This window comes from Pecten maximus, chromosome 9 (genome assembly GCF_902652985.1).
Source record: "Pecten maximus chromosome 9, xPecMax1.1, whole genome shotgun sequence".
NCBI lineage: Eukaryota > Metazoa > Mollusca > Bivalvia > Pectinida > Pectinidae > Pecten > Pecten maximus.
The window spans coordinates 17,183,349-17,208,392 of NC_047023.1; the positions used below are offsets into that span (position 1 = coordinate 17,183,349).

The 25,044-nt window shown below is 44.1% G+C and overlaps 1 protein-coding gene across 1 annotated transcript; it reads left to right on the top strand.

Moving 5' to 3' along the window:
• The first annotated feature begins 567 nt into the window (after positions 1-567).
• LOC117333816 (neuronal acetylcholine receptor subunit alpha-10-like) lies at positions 568-25,044 on the top strand. The gene is made up of 6 exons (XM_033893226.1): positions 568-815; positions 20,624-20,763; positions 21,458-21,502; positions 21,933-22,042; positions 22,584-23,131; positions 23,743-25,044. Exons 1-6 carry the CDS (start codon positions 707-709, stop codon positions 24,561-24,563), a joined length of 1,773 nt encoding a protein of 590 aa, XP_033749117.1. The 5' UTR covers positions 568-706; the 3' UTR covers positions 24,564-25,044.

Below are 25,044 nucleotides of genomic sequence, written 5' to 3' on the forward strand. Positions count from 1 at the left end.
TTTTGCCCGTTTGCATGTAAATGGGTAACCACGGATTATGCTCAAACAGACACACTCTAACACAAAACAGTCACCTGCAGTCGACCTCGAGTTTCGATCCGAATGTCTGTTTTTGACAACTCGCGGAAGCTTCGTTTTGCAAATGCCATGTATTGTATTTAGTTTCGCTGTCAGTGTTGGTTGTCAAGCAATCGACACCGTCTCCAAGAGGGAAATAGGATTCATGTGCTGCTTTATTCTCGCTATTTCTTCTTGGTGAGAACGATTCCATGGCGCACGTGTATACGTACCAATTACTTATATAGCTCAACGAAGATATTGAATGCTTGAAATTTAAATATACCTTATACAGATTCCATTTTCCTGAAGTCTAGATTTGGTGCGACTTGATTGTAATAGAAAAATCCGAAAAAAATATTAATAAGAATTTCAATTCAGTAGCACACACGAGGTGTAGAACAGCAGATCTCCTTCCGCTCCTGATAAGACGGCAGTAGTGTGATTCTGAGCCCGTACCAATTCTCAGCTTCACTAGTCTGGAGTAGAACACCGGCGGTCTACGTTGTATACAGAGCTATTCGTACAGACAGCTGACTGACTAGATTACGATACAGCTTGTGTTTGGAACCAGTCAACAGTCTTTAGCTGAGAAAGATGTCTGACAGGATCGTCTAGTCGTGAAATTTCAGCTTTTAAAAAGGAGCACATGAGAATTTTGACTTTGGTACAACATTGGTGTGCTACTGGTTCGCGGAAAGGAATGGAGGTGGCTCTGGCTTTTTGTGTTGGCCTGATTTTTACCGGTTATACCTATGGTGAGTATACCTGGGATTTATATAGAAATAGCGGTCGATGGCTTGGTATTAATGTACCGATTTAAACTGCGGAGTAGCTAGATGATGTCAGTGGGAGAGTGGGAGGGGGTCTGATATGTTCGTAAGATGTGTCGAAAAGTTTATTAGGTCATTGCTTCAGAAAAAAACCTAAATATGTGATTTTGTATCCCTTATATTTTATGTATTTATATACGTGTATACAGATATTTGAATGAAATAAAAAATATATTCCTAGATAAAACACGCTAAAACCTGACAAACTCTTATATCGATACATTTCGTGTGTTGTCTTCATACAGTGAATAGTAAAATCTTTGGAAACCATATTGAATAATTCCTCTTCAACAATAAATATAAAATGTCTAGAGGCTGGGTGGTGGGACAAAAGGATTAATAGTTGATGGATAGAGGGACACCCGGATTGTGTCAGGATAGGGGGACACAAGGATAGTGTCAGGATCGAGGGACACAGGGTTATGTTAGGATAGGGGGACACCTGGATTGTGTCAGGATAGAGGGACACCGGGATTGTGTTATGTTAGTCGGGACACCTGGATTGTGTCGGGACAGGGAGACACAAGGATAGTGTCAGGATCGAGGGACACAGGGTTATGTTAGGATAGGGGACACCTGGATTGTGTCAGGATAGAGGGACACCGGGATTGTGTTATGTTAGTCGGGACACCTGGATTGTGTCGGGATAGGGGGACACCGGGATTGTGTCAGGATAGGGGGACACCTGGATTGTGTCAGGATAGGGGGGCACAGGGTTATGTTAGGACAGAGGGACACCGGGATTGTGTTAGAACAGAGGGACACCTGGATTGTGTCAGGATCGAGGGACACCGGGATTGTGTTAGGACAGAGGGACACCTGGATTGTGTCAGGATCGAGGGACACCGGGATTGTGTTAGGAAAGAGGGACACCGGGATCGTGTTAGGATAGGGGAACACAGGGTTATGTTAGGACAGAGGGACACCCGGATTGTGTTAGGAAAGAGGGACACCGGGATTGTGTCAGGATAGGGGGACACAGGGTTATGTTAGGACAGAGGGACACCCGGATTGTGTTAGGACAGAGGGACACCCGGATTGTGTTAGGAAAGAGGGACACCGGGATTGTGTTAGGATAGGGGGACATCCGGATTGTGTTAGGATACAGGGACACCTGGATTGTGTCAGGATCGAGGGACACGGGATTGTGTTAGGAAAGAGGGACACCGGGATTGTGTTAGGAAAGAGGGACACCGGGATTGTGTTAGGAAAGAGGGACACCCGGATTGTGTTAGGATAGGGGGACACCCGGATTTTGTTAGGATAGGGGGACACCGGGATTGTGTCAGGATCGAGGGACACGGGGATTGTGTTAGGATAGAGGGACACCGGGATTGTGTTAGGATAGGGGGACACCGGGATTGTGTTAGAAAGAGGGACACCGGGATTGTGTCAGGATAGGGGGACACCTGGATTGTGTCAGGATAGGGGGACACAGGGTTATGTTAGGAAAGAGGGACACCGGGATTGTGTTAGGATAGGGGGACATCCGGATTGTGTTAGGATAGAGGGACACCTGGATTGTGTCAGGATCGAGGGACACGGGATTGTGTTAGGAAAGAGGGACACCGGGATTGTGTTAGGAAAGAGGGACACCCGGATTGTGTTAGGATAGGGGGACACCCGGATTTTGTTAGGATAGGGGGACACCGGGATTGTGTCAGGATCGAGGGACACGGGGATTGTGTTAGGATAGAGGGACACCGGGATTGTGTTAGGATAGGGGGACACCCGGATTGTGTTAGGATAGAGGGACACCTGGATTGTGTCAGGATCGAGGGACACCGGGATTGTGTTAGGATAGGGGGACACTCGGTATAATGATGGTTAGATAGGGGGACATCCGGTATAATGATGGTTGGATAGACAGATACCCGGTATAATGATGGTTGGATAGACAGATACCCGGTATAATGATGGTTGGTTAGGGGGACACCCGGTATAATGATGGTTGGTTAGGGGGAGACCCGGTATAATGATTGTTGGATAGGGGTACACCCGGTATAATGATGATTGGATAGGGGGACACCCGGTGTAATGATGGTTGGATAGGGGGACACCCAGTATAATGATGGTCGGATAGGGGGACACCCGGTATAATGATGGTTAGATAGGGGGACATCCGGTATAATGATGGTTGGATAGACAGATACCCGGTATAATGATGGTTGGATAGACAGATACCCGGTATAATGATGGTTGGATAGGTTGACACCCGGTATAATGATGGTTGGATAGAGGGACACCCGGTATAATGATGGTTGGATAGGGGGACACCCGGTATAATGATCGTCGGATAGGGGGACACCCGGTATAATGATGATTGGATAGGGGTACACCCGGTATAATGATGATTGGATAGGGGGACACCCGGTATAATGATGGTTAGATAGGGGGACACCCGGTATAATGATGGTTGGATAGGGGGACACCCGGTATAGTGATGGTCGGATAGGGGGACACCCTGTATAATGATGGTTGGATAGGGGGACACCCTGTATAATGATGGTTGGATAGGGGGACACCCGGTGTAATGATGGTTGGATAGGGGGACACCCGGTATAATGATGGTGGGATAGGGGGCAGCCGGTATAATGATGGTTGGATAGGGGGACACCCTGTATAATGATGGTTGGATAGGGGGACACCCGGTATAATGATGGTGGGATAGGGGGGCAGCCGGTATAATGATGTTCGGATAGGGGGACACCCGGTATAATGATGGTTGGATAGGGGGGACACCCGGTGTAATGATGGTTGGATAGGGGGACACCCGGTATAATGATGGTTGGATAGGGGGACACCCGGTATAATGATGGTTGGATAGGGGGACACCCGGTATAATGATGGTGGGATAGGGGGGCAGCCGGTATAATGATGGTCGGATAGGTGGACACCCGGTGTAATGATGGTTAGATAGGGGGACACCCTGTATAATGATTTGGTTAGGGGGACATCCGGTATAATGATGGTTGTATAGGGGGACGACCGGTATAATGATGGTTGGTTAGGGGGACACCCGGTATAATGATGGTTGGATAGGGGGATACCCGGTATAATGATAGTTGGATAGGGGGACACCCGGTATAATGATGGTCGTATAGGGGGACACTCGGTATAATGATGGTGGGATAGGGGGACACCCGGCATAATGATGGTGGGATAGGGGTTCACCCAGTATAATGATGGTTGGTTAGGGGGACATCCGGTATTATGATGGTCGGATAGGGGGACACCCGGTATAATGATGGTTGGATAGGGGGACACCCGGTATAATGACGGTTGGTTAGGGGGACATCCGGTATAATGATGGTTGGATAGGGGGACACCCGGTATAATGATGATTGGATAGGGGGACACCCGGTATAATGATGGTTGTATAGGGGTACACCCGGTATAAGGATGATTGGATAGAGGGACACCCGGTGTAATGATGGTTGGATAGGGGGACACCCGGTATAATGATGATTGGATAGGGGGACACCCGGTGTAATGATGGTTGGATAGGGGGACACCCAGTATAATGATGGTCGGATAGGGGGACACCCGGTATAATGATGGTTAGATAGGGGGACATCCGGTATAATGATGGTTGGATAGACAGATACCCGGTATAATGATGGTTGGATAGACAGATACCCGGTATAATGATGGTTGGATAGGTTGACACCCGGTATAATGATGGTTGGATAGAGGGACACCCGGTATAATGATGGTTGGATAGGGGGACACCCGGTATAATGATCGTCGGATAGGGGGACACCCGGTATAATGATGGTTGGATAGGGGTACACCCGGTATAATGATGATTGGATAGGGGGACACCCGGTATAATGATGGTTAGATAGGGGGACACCCAGTATAATGATGGTTGGATAGGGGGACACCCGGTATAGTGATGGTCGGATAGGGGGACACCCGGTATAATGATGGTTGGATAGGGGGACACCCGGTATAATGATGGTTGGATAGGGGGACACCCGGTGTAATGATGGTTGGATAGGGGGACACCCGGTATAATGATGGTGGGATAGGGGGCAGCCGGTATAATGATGGTTGGATAGGGGGACACCCTGTATAATGATGGTTGGATAGGGGGACACCCGGTATAATGATGGTGGGATAGGGGGGCAGCCGGTATAATGATGTTCGGATAGGGGGACACCCGGTATAATGATGGTTGGATAGGGGGACACCCGGTGTAATGATGATAGGATAGGGGGACACCCGGTATAATGATGGTTGGATAGGGGGACACCCGGTATAATGATGGTTTGATAGGGGGACACCCGGTATAATGATGGTGGGATAGGGGGGCAGCCGGTATAATGATGGTCGGATAGGTGGACACCCGGTGTAATGATGGTTAGATAGGGGGACACCCTGTATAATGATTTGGTTAGGGGGACATCCGGTATAATGATGGTTGTATAGGGGGACGACCGGTATAATGATGGTTGGTTAGGGGGACACCCGGTATAATGATGGTTGGATAGGGGGATACCCGGTATAATGATAGTTGGATAGGGGGACACCCGGTATAATGATGGTCGTATAGGGGGACACTCGGTATAATGATGGTGGGATAGGGGGACACCCGGCATAATGATGGTGGGATAGGGGTTCACCCAGTATAATGATGGTTGGTTAGGGGGACATCCGGTATTATGATGGTCGGATAGGGGGACACCCGGTATAATGATGGTTGGATAGGGGGACACCCGGTATAATGACGGTTGGTTAGGGGGACATCCGGTATAATGATGGTTGGATAGGGGGACACCCGGTATAATGATGATTGGATAGGGGGACACCCGGTATAATGATGGTTGTATAGGGGTACACCCGGTATAAGGATGATTGGATAGAGGGACACCCGGTGTAATGATGGTTGGATAGGGGGACACCCGGTATAATGATGATTGGATAGGGGGACACCCGGTGTAATGATGGTTGGATAGGGGGACACCCAGTATAATGATGGTCGGATAGGGGGACACCCGGTATAATGATGGTTAGATAGGGGGACATCCGGTATAATGATGGTTGGATAGACAGATACCCGGTATAATGATGGTTGGATAGACAGATACCCGGTATAATGATGGTTGGTTAGGGGGACACCCGGTATAATGATGGTTGGTTAGGGGGAGACCCGGTATAATGATTGTTGGATAGGGGTACACCCGGTATAATGATGATTGGATAGGGGGACACCCGGTGTAATGATGGTTGGATAGGGGGACACCCAGTAAAATGATGGTCGGATAGGGGGACACCCGGTATAATGATGGTTAGATAGGGGGACATCCGGTATAATGATGGTTGGATAGACAGATACCCGGTATAATGATGGTTGGATAGACAGATACCCGGTATAATGATGGTTGGATAGGTTGACACCCGGTATAATGATGGTTGGATAGGGGGACACCCGGTATAATGATGGTTGGATAGGGGGACACCCGGTATAATGATCGTCGGATAGGGGGACACCCGGTATAATGATGATTGGATAGGGGTACACCCGGTATAATGATGATTGGATAGGGGGACACCCGGTATAATGATGGTTAGATAGGGGGACACCCAGTATAATGATGGTTGGATAGGGGGACACCCGGTATAGTGATGGTCGGATAGGGGGACACCCTGTATAATGATGGTTGGATAGGGGGACACCCTGTATAATGATGGTTGGATAGGGGGACACCCGGTATAATGATGGTGGGATAGGGGGGCAGCCGGTATAATGATGGTTGGAAAGGGGGACACCCTGTATAATGATGGTTGGATAGGGGGACACCCAGTATAATGATGGTTGGTTAGGGGGACACCCGGTATAATGATGGTTGGATAGGGGGACACCCGGTATAATGATGGTGGGATAGGGGGGCAGCCGGTATAATGATGGTCGGATAGGGGGACACCCGGTATAATGATGGTTGGATAGGGGGACACCCGGTGTAATGATGATAGGATAGGGGGACACCCGGTATAATGATGGTTGGATAGGGGGACACCCGGTATAATGATGGTTGGATAGGGGGACACCCGGTATAATGATGGTGGGATAGGGGGGCAGCCGGTATAATGATGGTCGGATAGGGGGACACCCGGTGTAATGATGGTTAGATAGGGGGACACCCTGTATAATGATGGTTGGTTAGGGGGACATCCGGTATAATGATGGTTGTATAGGGGGACGACCGGTATAATGATGGTTGGTTAGGGGGACACCCGGTATAATGATGGTTGGATAGGGGGATACCCGGTATAATGATAGTTGGATAGGGGGACACCCGGTATAATGATGGTCGTATAGGGGGACACTCGGTATAATGATGGTGGGATAGGGGGACACCCTGTATAATGATGGTGGGATAGGGGTTCACCCAGTATAATGATGGTTGGTTAGGGGGACATCCGGTATTATGATGGTCGGATAGGGGGACACCCGGTATAATGATGGTTTGATAGGGGGACACCCGGTATAATGACGGTTGGTTAGGGGGACATCCGGTATAATGATGGTTGGATAGGGGGACACCCGGTATAATGATGATTGGATAGGGGGACACCCGGTATAATGATGGTTGTATAGGGGTACACCCGGTATAAGGATGATTGGATAGAGGGACACCCGGTGTAATGATGGTTGGATAGGGGGACACCCGGTATAATGATGATTGGATAGGGGGACACCCGGTATAATGATGGTTAGATAGGGGGACACCCAGTATAATGATGGTTGGATAGGGGGACACCCGGTATAGTGATGGTCGGATAGGGGGACACCCGGTATAATGATGGTTGGATAGAGGGACACCCGGTATAATGATGGTTGGATAGGGGTACACCCGGTATAATGATGGTTGGATAGGGGGACACCCGGTATAATGATGGTTGGATAGGGGGACACCCAGTATAATGATGGTTGGATAGGGGGACACCCAGTATAATGATGGTTGGTTAGGGGGAGACCCGGTATAATGATGGTTGGATAGGGGGACACCCGGTATAATGATTGTTGGATAGGGGTACACCCGGAATAATGATGGTTGGATAGGTGGACACCCGGTATAATGATGGTTGGATAGGGGGACACGCGGTATAATGATGGTTGGTTTGGGGGACACCCGGTATAATGATGGTTGGATAGGGGGACACCCGGTATAATGTTGGTTGGATAGGGGGAAACCCGGTATAATGATGGTCGTATAGGGGGACACTTGGTATAATGATAGTGGGATAGGGGGACACCCGGTATAATGATGGTTGGATAGGGGGACACCCGGTATAATGATGGTTGGTTAGGGGGACATCCGGTATTATGATGGTCGGATAGGGGGACACCCGGTATAATGATGGTTGGATAGGGGGACACCCGGTATAATGACGGTTGGTTAGGGGGACATCCGGTATTATGATGGTCAGATAGGGGGACACCCGGTATAATGATGGTGGGATAGGGGGACACCCGGTATAATGATGGTCGGATAGGGGGACACCCGGTATAATGATGGTCGGATAGGGGTACACCCCGGTATAATGATGGTTGGGATAGGGGGACACCCGGTATAATGATGGTTAGATAGGGGGACACCCGGTATAATGATGGTTGGATAGGGGGACACCCAGTATAATAATGGTTGGATAGGGGGACACCCGGTATAATGATGGTTGGATAGGGGGACACCCGGTATAATGATGATTGGATAGGGGGACACCCGGTATAATGATGGTTGTATAGGGGTACACCCGGTATAAGGATGATTGGATAGAGGGACACCCGGTGTAATGATGGTTGGATAGGGGGACACCCGGTATAATGATGATTGGATAGGGGGACACCCGGTGTAATGATGGTTGGATAGGGGGACACCCAGTATAATGATGGTCGGATAGGGGGACACCCGGTATAATGATGGTTAGATAGGGGGACATCCGGTATAATGATGGTTGGATAGACAGATACCCGGTATAATGATGGTTGGATAGACAGATACCCGGTATAATGATGGTTGGTTAGGGGGACACCCGGTATAATGATGGTTGGTTAGGGGGAGACCCGGTATAATGATGGTTGGATAGGGGTACACCCGGTATAATGATGATTGGATAGGGGGACACCCGGTTGTAATGATGGTTGGATAGGGGGACACCCGGTATAATGATGGTGGGATAGGGGGACACCCGGTATAATGATGGTTAGATAGGGGGACATCCGGTATAATGATGGTTGGATAGACAGATACCCGGTATAATGATGGTTGGATAGACAGATACCCGGTATAATGATGGTTGGATAGGTTGACACCCGGTATAATGATGGTTGGATAGAGGGACACCCGGTATAATGATGGTTGGATAGGGGGACACCCGGTATAATGATGGTCGGATAGGGGGACACCCGGTATAATGATGGTGGGATATAGGGGTACACCCGGTATAATGATGGTTGTATAGGGGGACACCCGGTATAATGATGGTTAGATAGGGGGACACCCGGTATAATGATGGTTGGATAGGGGGACACCCGGTATAGTGATGGTCGGATAGGGGGACACCCTGTATAATGATGGTTGGATAGGGGGACACCCGGTATAATGATGGTTGGATAGGGGGACACCCGGTGTAATGATGGTTGGATAGGGGGACACCCGGTATAATGATGGTGGGATAGGGGGCAGCCGGTATAATGATGGTTGGATAGGGGGACACCCTGTATAATGATGGTTGGATAGGGGGACACCCGGTATAATGATGGTGGGATAGGGGGGCAGCCGGTATAATGATGGTCGGATAGGGGGACACCCGGTATAATGATGGTTGGATAGGGGGACACCCGGTATAATGATGGTTGGATAGGGGGACACCCGGTATAATGATGGTTGGATAGGGGGACACCCGGTATAATGATGGTTAGATAGGGGGACACCCGGTATAATGATGGTGGGATAGGGGGGCAGCCGGTATAATGATGGTCGGATAGGTGGACACCCGGTGTAATGATGGTTAGATAGGGGGACACCCTGTATAATGATGGTTGGTTAGGGGACATCCGGTATAATGATGGTTGTATAGGGGGACGACCGTATAATGATGGTTGGTTAGGGGGACACCCGGTATAATGATGGTTGGATAGGGGGATACCCGGTATAATGATGGTTGGATAGGGGGACACCCGGTATAATGATGGTCGTATAGGGGGACACCTCGGTATAATGATGGTGGGATAGGGGGACACCCGGCAAATGATGGTGGGATAGGGGTTCACCCAGGATAATGATGGTTGGTTAGGGGGACATCCGGTATTATGATGGTCGGATAGGGGGACACCCGGTATAATGATGGTTGATAGGGGACACCCGGTATAATGACGGTTGGTTAGGGGGACAATCCGGTATAATGATGGTTGGATAGGGGGACACCCGGTATAATGATGATTAGATAGGGAACACCCGGTATAATGATGGTTTGATAGGGGTACACCCGGTATAGGATGATTGGATAGAGGGACACCCGGTGTAATGATGGTTGGATAGGGGGACACCCGGTATAATGATGGTTGGATAGGGGGACACCCGGTGTAATGATGGTTGGATAGGGGGACACCCGGTATAATGATGGTCGGATAGGGGGACACCCGGTATAATGATGGTTAGATAGGGGGACATCCGGTATAATGGATGGTTGGATAGACAGATACCCGGTATAATGATGGTTGGATAGGACAGATACCCGGTATAATGATGGTTGGTTAGGGGGAGAGACCCGGTATAATTGATTGTTGGATCGGGGTCACACCCGGTTCATAATGGATGACTGATAGTGGGAGCACCCGGTTGTTACTGATGGTTGGATAGGGGGACACCCAGTATAATGCTGGTCGGATAGAGGCGGACACCCGGTTTTATAATGATGGTTGAGATAGGGGGACATCCGGTATAATGACTGGTTGGCTTGAGAGACAAATACCCGGTTATAATGATGGTTGGATAGACAGATACCCGGTTATAATGATGGTTGGATTAGGTTGAACACCGGTTATATATGCTGGTGGATAGAGGGACACCCGGTTATAATGCTGGTTGGATAGGGGGAACATCCGGTATAATGATCGTCGGATAGGGGGTACACCGGTATAATGATGATTGGATAGGGGTACACCCGGTATAATGATGATTGAGATAGGGGGACACCGGTATAATGATGGTTAGATAGGGGGACACCCAGGTATAATGATGGTTGGATAGGGGGACACCCGGTTATAAGTGATGGTTCGTGATAGGGGGACACCCGGTATAATGATGGTTGGATAGGGGGACACCCTGTATAATGATGGTTGGATAGGGGGACACCCGGTATAATGATGGTGGGATAGGGGGGCAGCCGGTATAATGATGGTTGGATAGGGGGACACCCTGTATAATGATGGTTGGATAGGGAGACACCCAGTATAATGATGGTTGGTTAGGGGACACCCGGTATAATGATGGTTGGATAGGGGGACATCCGGTATAATGATGGTGGGATAGGGGGCAGCCGGTATAATGATGGTCGGATAGGGGACACCCGGTATAATGATGGTTGGATAGGGGGACACCCGGTGTAATGATGATAGGATAGGGGGACACCCGGTATAATGATGGTGGGATAGGGGGGCAGCCGGTATAATGATGGTCGGATAGGGGGACACCCGGTGTAATGATGTTAGATAGGGGGACACCCTGTATAATGATGGTTGGTAGGGGGACATCCGATATAATGATGGTTGTATAGGGGGACGACCGATATAATGATGGTTGGTTAGGGGACACCCGGTATAGTGATGGTTGGATAGGGGGACACCCGGTATAATGATGGTTGGATAGAGGGACACCCGGTATAATGATGGTTGGATAGAGGGACACCCGGTATAATGATTGTTGGATAGAGGGACACCCGGTATAATGATGGTTGGATAGGGGGACACCCGGTATAATGATGGTTGGATAGGGGTACACCCGGTATAATGATGGTTGGATAGAGGGACACCCAGTATAATGATGGTTGGATAGGGGGAGACCCGGTATAATGATGGTTGGTTAGGGGGACATCCGGTATAATGATGGTTGGTTAGGGGTACACCCGGTATAATGATGGTTAGATAGGGGTACACTCGCTATAGTGATGGTTGGATAGGGGGACACCCGGTATAATGATGGTCGGATAGGGGGACACCCGGTATAATGATGGTTGTATAGGGGGACACCCTGTATAATGATGGTTGGCTAGGGGGACACCCGGTATAATGATGGTTGGATAGGGGTACACCCGGTATAATGATGGTTGGATAGACAGATACCCGGTATAATGATGGTTGTATAGGGGGGAAACCCGGTATAATGATGGTCGGATAGGGGGACACCCGGTATAATGATGGTTGGATAGGGGGACACCCGGTATAGTGATGGTTGTATAGGTGGACACCCGGATATGTGGGCACCCGAGTTAATGTTGTCTGGATAGAGGGATATCCGGATAAATGGTGTTGAGACAGTGGTACTCCCGGATAAATGGTGTTGAGACTACGTGTAGGTATTGGGACCAACGACAATCAATAATGATTTTATTCTCGTAATCTTTAACAGTGACGAGAATTATACCATATACATGTATACTGGGGGTCTAAAGAATATCCTCGTTCACAACTAAGTATATTTATATCCATATTCCCTGGGATCTAAATTTGCTACGACCTGTATTGAAGGGCGTATCTCACTGACCTGGAGACTAACTGGCGACCTACTGGCGACTCGAGTCTCCGCTAGTCGCGGCGTCGTCACTGCGACGTCTCCTGGAGACTAGCCGAGTCTCCGTGGAGTCGCGGGAGAATCGAACATGTTCGATTTTTAGGAGACTTTTTTTAGTCTCCAGTAGGTCTCCGGCAAGTCTCGGCGACGTCTACGAGACGTCCCTGCAACGTCGCCGCAACTGATGGAGATTAATTTTGTCCGCGACTAGAGAGACGTTTTCGCGACGTCGCGACGTCTCCGAGACCTAATAAAGACTAATAAGACTGAGGAGACGTTGCGGCGACATTGCCGCGACGTCTTCGCGACGTCTCCGCAACGTGTCCGCGACGCTGCTTGACGTATTTCAGAGACCACGTGACACACCCCAGGCTCGCATCGCCGATACTGCCGCGACTAAGGAGACTTCTCAGCGACGTTTCCGCGACATCCCGGCGACTTTTTGTGCAAATTGATCGTCAACTTATCGGCAGTCGCCTTGGTGTTGTCTTGGTGAGAGTGCACGACTTTTTTTTTTCTCCCGAGTCGCCGCACAGTCGCGGCGACTATGAGTCGCGGCAATCGCGGCGACGTCTCCGCCAGTGAGATACGCCCTTACTTAAGGATCTGTCTTAGCGAGCGTGTAGACAGACAGTTACAACTTATCAGGTCCCTTTAGATAATATAGAAAAGTCAAACATATAAGTACGAAATAGTGATCATTAAGCGCCCGACGGAAATCAAAACGGGGTCCCTGACGTGATAATCCCCGGCTCATACCACTGAGTCAAAGACGCCAGTTCGTCAGCTGAGTGACAGAGACCGTATTTTAACACTAGTACGTAAAAGCCACACCGCCTTGTCCTTAAATGCACTACTACCCTTTTTTCTTTAGATTTCCATGATATCAATCGAGACTCTTGATCCACGACCGCGTGAACAGGAAAATCCATGGCTCTTCCAGCTAAGCCAAAAACATAATTATATAAGGAAGGTTAGGAATGAGTTTCACGAAAAAACTTCAGAACACTGACTGACGTGTTAAAGCGGCGATGCATTATTGATGGGGTTGTTACAGTGTACAGAACTTAACGGTTCTGGTAACGTTAATTAGCCGACAACGTGACGCTAATCAAGTCTTCTGGGTGATACATGTAGCTGACAATTAGTAAACAAACTCTTGCATTAACGCTGGGTGCCAATCTGCAACTAACATCAAACTGCTGGAAAAAATGTATTTAGAATATCAATGTCAAATCAAATCAAGTCGGACACGATAAATTGTGTGTTATTTCTTGGTGAATTTATCATCTGTAAAACTCGTAACAGCGCGTCGTCACGACGCCGACACGTGTCACCTCTAGCAAGTCGTCAGTGGATCATGACGTCACATATACGTGTCGCTTCCATCAAGTCGTCAGTGGATCATGACGTCACCAATACGTGTCGCTTCCATCAAGTCGTCAGTGGATCGTGACGTCACCAACACGTGTCGCTTCCATCAAGTCGTCAGTGGATCGTGACGTCACCAACACGTGTCGCTTCCATCAAGTCGTCAGTGGGTCGTGACGTCACCAATACGTGTCGCTTCCATCAAGTCGTCAGTGGGTCATTATGTCACCAACACGTGTTACGACCGTCAAATCGTCAGTAGGTCGTGATTTCACAGACACGTGTCACCTCCACCAAGCTGTCAACGGGTCGTGACGTCACCAACACGTGCTACCTCGAACAAGTCGCCGTAGCGGCGTGACATCACCGACACGTGCCTTAACCGCCCATGTTATCACAAGTTTAACACGTAAAAAGGTTTTCTTGGATGAAAAAAATCCTTCATTTTAATGCATTATAACTATGATTAAAATCGATATTGAAGACAGACGTCCCTGGCATGCAAGACATCTCTTCAAAAATCTCCTCATGGGATTGCCGTCTTCATTTCATCAAGAGAAAGTCGTCTATTGTTGGGGCTGTAGATCGATATTTATTCGTTGTGCATTGCTTGCTAAATGTGCGTAATTGTGTGTTATACTCGTGTTTGTTAGCGATGCTAATAAAATCGATCATGTTTGATTATTTACTTACCTGCAACGTATTTTCAGTAATCATGAATACGTACGTTGAATTCTTAATTATCGATTTGATCTAATATATGTAGGATACGTTTTAGTTTTTCGGTGATCTTTGGAGAGACAATAACTTTATTCCAAATCCTCGTTTACTTTGTAACCGATACTATTAGACACTTTTATTTCAGATGGTGAATTCCTCATTATGCTAGACTAGTGGGGATTTAGGTTACAGTACTATTAATGTTTTACATTAGAACCACAGGGATTTGGCACGATTTCCCAACCCACGGTCCATCAATATGATATTTATATGATATATATGGACCGTGGGTTGGGAATTCGTGACAAGTTCCTGTGACTAGAATGACAAGAAAGGCTGGCGCCTAAATCAAGACAAGACTGGCACATTGATAACAGAAATCTAGGACCTTTATACTAGACTGGTGCATATAAAATATCTGTTAACACTAAATTGACGCCTTAGTATGTATATATAGAGGATATCTAACAGTGTGTTCAGTAATACCAAATATATCTCGCGAGTGTGGTTAATATTTTGATATTTTTCTCGAGTGCGAAGCATACGACGCTGTCTCAGTACGTTAGCGTTATGAATTATATCTTGCATTATGACGTCATATTACAAGAGGAGACCTATATGCAAATCTTCATTTTCCCCATTGTCGTTTGTAAGCAGTGCCCTGATTGGTAAAATCAGAAATTGAAAGCAGTGCTCTGATTGGTAAAATCACAAAAAGTGATAAGAAAAAGTCAAGAATGACATCCATGGAAATCGATTCGATTTAATACACAGAATGTATGTTACCTAAGTCGTTAATATACCGAAAGCAATGTATTTCAGATAGTACTGAGACAGCCGTACGCTTTTCTGCCATAAAACATGTTATCCGGATGCCGGTTATCATAAAATACAGGTTCCGGATACCGATATGCAGACACCGATTTCCATATTAGACGTGGACGTGGCACAGATCATACCAATTTACGAGGAAAGAAACTCTAGCATCAAGCACGGCAGACAAAATCTGATATTCTTTGAGAAGGTGGAACTTAAATCCTATCTATTCACACCGCCACGCAGACCACAGGGAGACCGTCGATACTAATCGAATCGCTATTGCACTCAAACACTATTGATTCAATATAGAGGAGCCTTTATGTTGTCTCTGGGCGGCTACTGCACGCGTTAAATATTAATTTATTTATTTTATGTTCTGTGTTGTTTTTTTTTTTGTTTTTTTTTGTGTTTTTGTGTTTTGTTTTTTGTTTTTGTTTTTTCTTCATATTAACAGTGTGGGCATGTTAAGAAAGACAGTGATTTCATTAACTCATTACTAAGCATATATTAGAAAAAAAAAACTATAACCTGTATTGCAAAGTGAACACTATCCAGGGTCACATGACTAAACATAGAAACATATATGGTCTCTTTTGTTTTTCTGAGACTTTGTTTGTATAATATTTTGTTTGTATAATATTTTGTTTGTATAATATTTTCAATTTCGTTGATAATCATCTCTTTAACTAGAAATGCTGTAGAATTTAAATTCATGGCTTTGACAATTTAACGTATACTTGCAGTCTTCCTACAATCCTGCTTCAATCTGGTGTTTCGCAATGTTTGCTAATAAAAAGCGTTAAAGATGACCTTGAACTTTTTAAAATGCATTAAATGTGACCTTGAACTTTATAGAATACATTATTCACGATTTCATACAACTTCACCATCATAGCATGTGACCTTATTCATATGTACCACGGACTAAATGCCAGGAACAATCAATATGTTGATGTTATGGCGGTTCACATTTGTGACCTTGAATTTGACATTGACTTAACACCAAAATAGGCATTGAGAGTTCCATGATTGTCATGGAGTACTGAGTTATTGACAAATGTAATACGGCAGAGTTTCCGGATCTTATAAACAACGAAACGCAAAACAGGACAGCTGAATTAGCGAATTAAGTGAAGACGAAAATTTGTGTATCTTTTCCTTGTCTCTGAGCGCATGTTGAACTCGCCACTGTAATACGGAGTGTCACAGGACTCGATCAATACCAGTAGGCATACATCTCACCGACATAAAATATACTGGTACACAGACTATCGGTGTCCTTGTTTAAGGATGATTGTGCCTTACAAAGTCACGAAGTCAATCGCTATATTTATCTGCGTAGGACAAAATAAATGGTCCACTGGCACTGTCTTTGTTGAAGGTTACTTGAGACTTAAAAAATAAATTGTTGGACCCATTAGAATATTTCGGTGTTCGTGGTCAAGGAGACGGACAAGAAAACCAGCATTTTGAGTCATTATTTTTGGGATATTGCGGATACGAAATTATTGTTTTTGTGGTAATACGCTTTACAGAGAGCTATCAATGCTGTCGTTATTTGGAGTTTACCGTAAGATAATCCCAAACCCTAAAACAACGATACTGATTAATGGTCATGGTTCAGCTCAGTTCATTTATTAATTTCGGCCCTACAACCCATCTGTACAAGGACATTATAAAAGATGTGACAGTTCAAGGAAAAAATCAAAAACGTAAAAACGTATACAGTGGAGAGTGGCATAAGAGAAGTTACTTAATTAGTTTTAAAAATGACTTTACCAAATTGACACTGTTCCTTGATGTTGTTAATTGATGATAATTTAACAAGTTTAAACATGAATGGTTTTCCTTAATGATACTTTTTATGTATCTTATTCTTAAATTTTCAAAAGTTTCACAGGTAATAATGAAATGGTATTCATACATCCTCGACGTCAGACGTTGAGTTATACACAGCACCATATCTTTGAGATCGCTAATATTATAGTATCTGTTCGTTTATATAGCTAGATAGTGTGAAGATAAACCAAACTTTCCTATAGTTATAAACTTCTTTGGAATAAATGCGGTAATCATCGAGTCAGTATTCTTATTTAATGATACCTTGAATGTCCACTTATGATCTTGATTCTGGTCCATGTGTCCTTGTTTAAAGATACTTGTATGGTGACCGTCTCGTCAATGTTCTTATTTAAAGATCCTTGTACAGTGACAGTAGTCTATGTTTTTGTTTAAGGATACTTACACATTGACTGTCTACAAATGCTCTTGTTTAAGGATACTTGTACTGTGACTGCCTACTAATGCTCTTGTTTAAGGATACTTGTACTGTGACTGCCTACTAATGCTCTTGTTTAAGGATACTTGTACATTGACTGCCTAATAATGCTCTTGTTTGAGGATACTTGTACGTTAACCTTCTTGCCAATATGTTCTTGTTTAAGGATTCTTGCACGGAAAGCGTCTGGTCAATGTTATTGTTTAAAGATACCTGTACGGTGACAGTCTAGTCAATGGTTTTGTGTAAGGATACTTGTAACGTGGCTATCTAATGACATTCTTTTTAAGATACGTTGGGTGTCTAGTGAATGTTCTTGTTTAGGATACTTGAAAGTTGACCGCCTAGTCAAGTTTTTGTTTAAGATACGCTTGTTAGAGCATTAGATGACTTTGACTGGACGTGTTAATGTTCGGTAACACGTGTACGGTGACTCTTTCGGCCAGAACCTCCGTCCGTTGTGATACTTACATCATCTAGTCACGTGATTTGGATTGTATGGGCATATATGGTGAATAAGATTGATTATGATATTATGTCATCGACACACCTGTTTGGGTATTCGCTCCCTGTTTCGATGTCTCACATTTATGTAATTTTTTGAGATTTTGCAAGAATATAAAAGAGGAAAGCAATATTGATTAATTCTTTGAAAACACATAGTTTAAGTAAATAATATATATAATATTTCAATACAAACACGTAGAAACGACCGATTGGTGGACAGACTTTCGCCCGATGAGCACCGTGATGTCGTTACAGTGGAAAATCACGCCCTGGGGTATACATACCTATTAGCTGCAGATGGCCGAGTAGATCTTGTTACAAGCTGGAGGTAGATGACCGATATCCACTTCACAGAGCGCCGAAACATTTATACATGTTACAAAATGACTAATATGACAGCTGGATAGCCCAGCTCCACACACATGTAGGTACCTGTATAAACACTATATCCGGGCACCACGCGCCCCATCAGAATAGATAGATCAGTGAGAACCAGATATCAAATAAATATATCAGGGAGATTGTCTGTTACTATATATCTAGTCAGTATTGTAAATCATATCGACATGACTAAAAAATTGACACGACAGGTGCTGCGTCATCCCAATATTGTACTCGCCAATATTCCATGGAGTGATTATCTTGGGTGCAATGCCTTGCGTGCATTATCGACGTCATTTGAACGTTTGAAATTAATCAGGTCATGATTTCATTCTGAGGTACGGTCGATGATAGTTAGGGCTGTACCTAATGTTATTCTGCAGTGAACAACAACGTTATTAGTATTTCGCTATTTAGGTTTACAAGTGTTGTTATTTTTAACCCGTAGCACATCGTCAAACAGAATATAAATTTGAATCTTTGAGAGAAATATTGATTGTTTCCCCATTGTTGGAATATTTATGTTTTCGTTTCTGCTCTTTACTGAGAATAGTATTTTCCAAGACACATTTAGACGCAATGAGATGTTTGTGACAAAGTACCCTTTTTATAGGTATTTTTTTCTGAAATAAACGGAATAGTATTAGACGCTTTAAATCAGCATCCGGAAGATATACCATCGAGGGCTATTTTCTCAGAAGGCATATACATCGTGCGCACGTGACCACAACCCCTGGACTTCCGAGGGTGTCTAGTGTCCTGACACAGCGAGACATTTATGGAGACGCTTATTAGCGGACTGGATGTTTGATAAAATCTGAAGTGTTCAGGGGAACGGGAAAGTGATGTGTATTTCTGTGTATAGGCTAGGTAATCTTTGATAATATACCGGTAGTCTTAAAATGAGATGGTTTTCCCCAAATGCCGAGTATGGCTCTCTTTCTTATTCAAAGGGGAAAAGTTAACTATACCGAAGTAATATTTATAATTTGCAAAATTTCAAATTTTGTAAGAATCCATGCGTCTGAACGTTACACTTTATCAAGTCTATGTGCAAATGAACACTGAAGCTAAACCCTAAAACCCTTTAGATTATCGAGATCTGCCAGACAAACTTTCAATTCGATTGGAGCTCGTTGACAATTTGTGATCATCACAATGGTCAATCCGGATACGTAAATACCGTGTCAGCTCTCAACAAATACGTCTATTTTTCTTGGTTCTATTTTAAGCAGGATCCAATCAGATGTTTGCAAACAGATCAATGGTTTAGCCAATGTTCTGTGAATTGCAAATGCCTCTGCTTCTGTGAATTTTCATCAAATTGACAGTTTTGCCTTTTCAAGTCCACGTATTTCTATTTTACTTGCGTGTGCTCATATGACAAAATGAACTTGACAATCATCATTTCCATACACACTACAAGCTAAATAAACACATTTAGTCTTCAATTGATAGGTTTTAAGCATTTAAAATGTGAGGTTGTGATTTCAGCAATTTTTTTCTCCCGTCACTCATACTGACAAACATATCTATTGTTACAAATTTATTCATATGCTTATTTTGAAAACGTTTTGAAAATTGGAAAATAAATACACGATTGTTGTTGTCATATGCTATCAATAGTTTATATAGATATTAACAGGACTATTTAAAGCCACAGAGGACTTATCAAACGGATACCTTATACATTCGAGACATTATATAAGCTAAACTTTGTGAAGAGGAGTTCATGCGGTCTTTAACTGCAGTTGGATATACAATTGGTGTAACAGAAGTAGATTTTGAAATTCGATCTGTAATTCATTTACAATAGGACCGTGGTACGTATGTTTATTGTTCCATTTTGATTGTTATAGGTGCGGTACGTAATGGCACGGAAAAGTTACTGTTCAGGGACCTGTTCCGGACTTATGATACCACTCCACGGCCCATCAACAATATCAGCCTTCCTGTAGTCATCAAGTTTGGCGTGGCTCTCAATCAGATTCTCGATCTAGTGAGTAGATTCGAGATTCTCATATCACACCTTCATATCTACGAAACAGTGGCTGTATCGGCTGTCATGAAAGTATCTACGAAACAGTGGCTGTATCGGCTGTCATGAATGTATATTCGAAACAGCGGCTGAGCATGTGGTTCTCCCCGAATGGTTTTGTACTAAATTCGAAGGGAATAGACTAAGAACACGATCGCTAATATTTCTATCAAGAACACAATATGATTTTGTATACAACATATACAGTTATGTTATCGATATTCTCCTGGCAGCATTGGTCATTTCCATTGATTCAGTTCTGTCAGCCGTTCTTCTGTCAGTCGTCCAATCATGTCTAGACAAAATGTATTTTATTGTTGACTGTTCAATTTAATGTCAGTGTCCCGGACGCCAGGGTCAAAGAAAGCTTTCCAGGCAACGTGATATAATGGTGACACGTGACAGAATTGGCCTATAACAATATGAATTTGTGTCTTGGTCTGTTAGGTGAAGGGAGTTTGTGTCTAAACTGTAAACGTGAATTTATACCTTGGTTTATCAGATGAGTTTGATTTTTTAGAGTGATGGAACACCTCGAATGGTATTAAGTTGTTTTGTTTTTTTGATTGAAGAATCTTCTGTACCAATATTCCAATGTACCATGTATACAAAGACAGCCAACTACTGTACGATGCATTGATTATTATTATTTCAGGATGAAAAGAAGCAGGTGATGACGACTTCCATGTGGATACAAGAGGTCAGAAAATCATGTTTTGGGCTAGCACTTTGTTGTAACATCTGTGATTATTCTATCTATGAAATAGCTATTTCTCTCGTATCGATATTTTCTCGATGTGTCAGTATAGTCGTTTCATGGTTGATTATATCATCACTAAAAAGGACATGTGTAATTAGTATTTGAAGCATCCGTCTGTAGTAATGTTTCGTTCGTAATTAACAAAACTAAGGATTCAATGTCGAACAGTAGCTCCGCTCACCTTTGGCCTGATTGTCTCGGTCAAAGTGACGTCATAACATTGAGTTGGAGAGACATGTATTTTAAACATACTGTTTTAATTGGTTCGCTGTAACAGGATAGCACTTGCAATATAGATCTGACTAGCGCCTTTTTTAAACATCTTGACGAATCATGATATGTATATCCAATGCTTACATTTGCATCACAGAGCTGGGTGGACGAGAACTTACAGTGGGATCCGAACGACTATGCCGGACTTGACACATTGATGGTGGCCTCTACATACGTGTGGATCCCCGATATCTTCATCTTTAACACGTAACTATCCAGTTAATTACATCGCAAGGAACACTTACGTCATCCTCCATATAATCATTCTCTATAATGACACCGTCCAATAACTTTTGGACAAAGACCATAATTTTTTTTAATAAAACATCCTATTGTGTAAATCAATCAATTGGCTTTGGGATATTACACAAATTGTGAAAATGTGATTTGTTTATATAAGCGTTCTGCTTACGAGCGGTAGCAATGCTTTTTGTAGGACCTACCGAATTTTGTTTTCCACTGATTTAGATATTTACAAAAACACTTTAAATTTTTGTCATGAAGGGAATGTTTTAGTTATAATTTTCTCTCTCTTAATTTTGATATTACGCCTTGTAGCATTCTCCAACATTGGTATTTACAGTTATAGTCGCTCATACAACAAACTTACAAAACATAATGTCACTAGCTGTGACAGCTAATAAAGAACACACTTACTAGTAAAGTTACAGATGAATATCAGGGTAAAAACCAACTATCAGATTCACGACTTGACAAATTATGTAATTTTAATGAATTCTTGTTCCAGAGCGGGAGGAGAGCTAGATGGCTTTGTGAACGTAACAGGAAGTAAGCTGATGATCAAGAGCGATGGCGGGATAAAATGGACAGTTCCGCTGATGATCAAGAGCGCATGTTCAATGGATGTCAAGTTTTTCCCATACGACAGTCAGAGGTGCAGGATAAATTTTGGATCTTGGATATATGATGGAACAAAAATTGACTTGCAGGCGTATCCAACCAAACCTGACCTTGGGGGGTACATGCTTAATAGTGAATTTGACCTTCTGGGCGTTACATTGAACCGGACAGTAGCCAATGAGACATGTTGTCCCGGGCCAGGAAGTCACCCCATGATAAACTTTGGCCTGAGAATCAAACGCAAATCTATCTACTATGACTATATTGTGATTGCCCCAACCATAATGCTTTGTGTCCTTACACTTGCTACCTTCCTCTTGCCCTGTCACCACGGCGAGAAGATATCCATTGGTCTAACGGTGTTTCTGACATTATATGTGCTCCAGCTGCTGATTGCTGAAAATGTGCCTGATACCAATACAACACCTATCTTAGGTAAGTACGAACAACTTATATACGATAGGTAAAGTACGACAAAACATATATATACATATATAACTGATAACTGACAAAAGAAGACGTTACATTTTGCACTAGCGCTTTCATTGTATTAGATCCCCAGGTAGATCTACATAGTAACAGTACACCATGGTGCGACGTCTTGTTTTGTCAGTTATCAGTTTTATATATATTTATTACTAGCATCCCGTCAACTTAAACATTTTATATACATGTATATATATATATGGCAAGATCATTCATTTAATATTCTCATGTGTCATTTCCACTAAAAATCAATGTATAATCTATTATATAATTATAACCAAAATCTTCCTTGTAGATATTCAGGCACTTAGTATTGCTTTCCATATAGCAGTACCTTAATTCCCATTTGTCTATCATTACATTAACCCCATAAATTAAATATGATTATCCCTCTAACATTTGACGTAGTTTCCCCTCTAGCCTTGAAATTACTACCCCTCCCCATCTCCTTTCACCATGGATAAGATTTTCCCCGATAACGTTGATATAATCTCCCTTTAAGCCACATATGATATGATGTCCTACGTGAATGACACTTTCTGAAACTTTCTATGTTACAGGTATCTTTATATTCCTAGTAATGACCATGAACTGTATATCGATGATAATGGCTACAGTAGTTCTCATCATAAAGAAACATGGCGGCCTTAAGCCGGTTCCCATGGTTCCGGCGTGGGTCATGTGGTTCTGTGAGACCTGCCTCAGTAAACTTGTCTGCACCAAGATTCGTTCCTGGGACTTTCAGTTCGATCTTTGTGCTGAGGAGCGTGATTATATACCCCCGTCACGTGACCGACCCTGTCTCGTGATGACGGACCCCTTGGGAAACCAACACCACAGAATGACGGACTATAGTCCGGAAACGGCCGATACCATAACCGGAGTATATGACGGACTAGATGTCGGGGATTATGTACAGATGAATGTGTGCTACAACGACAGCGAAATCGTTACAAATTCCGAGAGAAAACCTCAGGGAAATGGAAGTGTGCCTCAGTGCTCATCAACTCATTTAGGTCCCATTAAAAAAGAAATGGAAATAGAAGCAGACGACGGTCAGTGCTCTTCTTCCTGTGACATGACGTCATATCGGCGGATGTTGCGTAACAGACGATCATATAGACGAGCGTTGCATACTGACGATATGGAGGAGGAAACTGTGAGTCTTGACAACGAATCTAGTCAGTCTTCCTCCCATGAAGAATACATGGAACAGGTGTTTCGAATAAACAGGTCACGAGCTGTAATGGAGCGGAAACGCCAGTGGTATTTCGTGGCGGAAGTTGTCGACAAAGCATTGTTTTTGGTATACCTGGTCAGTATGTTTGTTACCATAACGACAGTTCTAGTCATAGTTCCGTCTGCGGCACCATCAACGTAAAGCGGCACCTGTTGGTCATCTTGATGTCATCTTATCTATTATTCAAACCCGCCACCTAGTGGTAACAAACACGAGCTTTCCAAGTGACCGTCCATTCATAATCGAACGCGTATGGGAAAAACACGATATTTATATTATCAAGATGCTATTAAGTCACCGACAGTGTATATGAATAAGGTGACATATAATTATATATAATTAACACCAACGATTAATACAAAACAAACATGACAGAGCCCTGATAATAATCACTTATCAGACCAAAAAATACTTACCAGATATGACGGCGGGGTACGATAGAATTAGGGATGAAATTGATTGGTGTTATATAAAGAAATACAACAGCCTGTCCTTGTTTTCAGTCACTCATAATTGTCGGAGACGCAGCAACTTTAATCGTGTTATATTTACATTTACACAGCAGCCCCACTATATAACTTTACCAAGCTCACTTGGAAGTTATGAGTCCATAACTTCCAAA

Excerpts from the sequence above, each read along its gene's own strand:
- LOC117333816 (XM_033893226.1), top strand. The coding sequence starts at position 707 with ATGAGAATTTTGACTTTGGTACAACATTGGTGTGCTACTGGTTCGCGG. Across the intron at positions 816-20,623 it reads TTTTACCGGTTATACCTATG|GTGCGGTACGTAATGGCACG; the intron begins GTGAGTATACCT and ends TGATTGTTATAG. Across the intron at positions 21,503-21,932 it reads CTTCCATGTGGATACAAGAG|AGCTGGGTGGACGAGAACTT; the intron begins GTCAGAAAATCA and ends TTTGCATCACAG.